General features: G+C 46.4%; 1 protein-coding gene across 1 annotated transcript in view; it reads right to left on the reverse strand.

Moving 5' to 3' along the window:
- gpr39 (G protein-coupled receptor 39) overlaps positions 1-1,728 on the reverse strand; it is an 18,926-nt gene extending 17,198 nt beyond the window's left edge. Inside the window, exon 1 of the mRNA XM_034884935.1 lies at positions 931-1,728. Within this exon, the coding sequence (XP_034740826.1) occupies positions 931-1,714 (784 nt within the window). The 5' untranslated portion in view covers positions 1,715-1,728. The remainder of the gene's footprint in view (positions 1-930) is intronic.

A 1,728-nucleotide genomic window follows, 5' to 3' on the forward strand; every position in this document is an offset into this window, starting at 1 on the left:
ACACACACACACACACACACACACACACACACACACACACACACACACGGCGGCCCAAAAATAACACCTGGTAACAATCACTGTTAAGGCAATGACAGGGATTTGTTTGAAGAATCTTACAAAGAAGACGAGAGGAAAAGAACAAAATCAAAAGATGAAGAGTAAAGAAAAGGAATGCAATAAAAACTCGGAAGTGAGTTACAACCTTTATGATATTAAAGAAAGATAAACAAATCTAAACTAAAACCAAAGTTCATCTGGAATAAGGGTCTAGACGCCCCCCGATACCATGTCATCACAATACGATATTATCATGATTTTAAACATATTGCAATATTCTGCGAGATATTGCAATTTATAACCTTTTTTCCAACTTCAAATTTTTCCCTAATTTCAAACGACGTCCCCAGAAGGAAACTCATCAACATCTGTTTCATCTAAAAAGAAACATTTCTCAGTTTTTTCATCTCACTTCAATGTCATTGCTGCAGAACGGGACAAACTGACCATTACACAGACTGAATATAATATGTATATTCATCTGTTGCTTGCTCTGGAGGAAACTACTAGACCTGTTGGGTCCTTGTAAATTCTGGAGTGTGGTCTAGACCTCCTCTATCTGGTCTAGACCTGCTCTATCTGGTCTAGACCTGCTCTATCTGTAAAGTGTCTCCAGATAACTCTTTTTATGAATTGATACTATAAATAAAATTGAACTGAATTGAATAATAAATAAAAATCGATACTCGGCGCCGATACTCAGTGTATCGATACAGTATTTCCACTAAAAATATCGTGATACTACGCTGAATCGACCTTTCCCCCCACCCCTGATCTGTAATTATGTCTAAATAATACATAACATGGAGGATAACACATCTAACATCACTACAGGAGCGTCATATACAAATTATATTTGTATCTACTCACCCAGAAAAATGATGGTCTGCTTCCTGGCGGTCTTGGCCTTTGAATTTTCCCGCGCCTCGCTGACGCCTCGGCCCTCCACGAACCCCAGAGACTTCCTCAGGACCAGGACCATGGCCCGGCACATGAAGGCCACCCCGATCAGCACGATCATGTAGACGATGAAGGCCACGAAGATGCTGACCTTGTACATAACCCAGTGCTCGCGCAGATTGGTGCAGAAGGTCAGGTTCTGGACGGGTTTTCTCTCCAGGGACAGGACGTGTCCCTCGGTCCCTGTGGCGACCAGCAGCGGCAGGGCCACGAGCACGGACGCCAGCCACGCGGAGGCGATGAGGACGGAGGTGCGTCTCACAGCAAAGGCCTTGAAGCGAAAGGGGTGACAGATGGCGACGTAGCGCTCGAAGCTAAGCGTGGCTACGTTGAGGATCGTGGCGTAGCTGCAGGCCTCGAACAGGAAGTTGTAGATCTTGCAGGACGCGTTTCCTTGTTCGGACGTGAAGGGGAACCAGATCGCGCTGTAGAGCTCCACCGGCATGCCGATCAGCAGGACCAGCAGGTCCGAGCACGCCAGGCTGACCATGTGGTCGGTGACGTTCTTCTGCAGGTAGCCATTACGCTTCAACACCTGTGTCACTCTGATGGTGACGGAATTACCCACAATACCCGTCACCAGGATGAGGCTGTACAGGATTGTCAGGAAGACCTTGACGGGGTATTTGGGTTCAAGCTCGTGCCAGTCTATCTGGGATGTATTCTCCATTCCTTCATTCATGGTCACATTCATATTGATCCCCCCCC

Source organism: Etheostoma cragini, chromosome 11, assembly GCF_013103735.1.
Source record: "Etheostoma cragini isolate CJK2018 chromosome 11, CSU_Ecrag_1.0, whole genome shotgun sequence".
NCBI lineage: Eukaryota > Metazoa > Chordata > Actinopteri > Perciformes > Percidae > Etheostoma > Etheostoma cragini.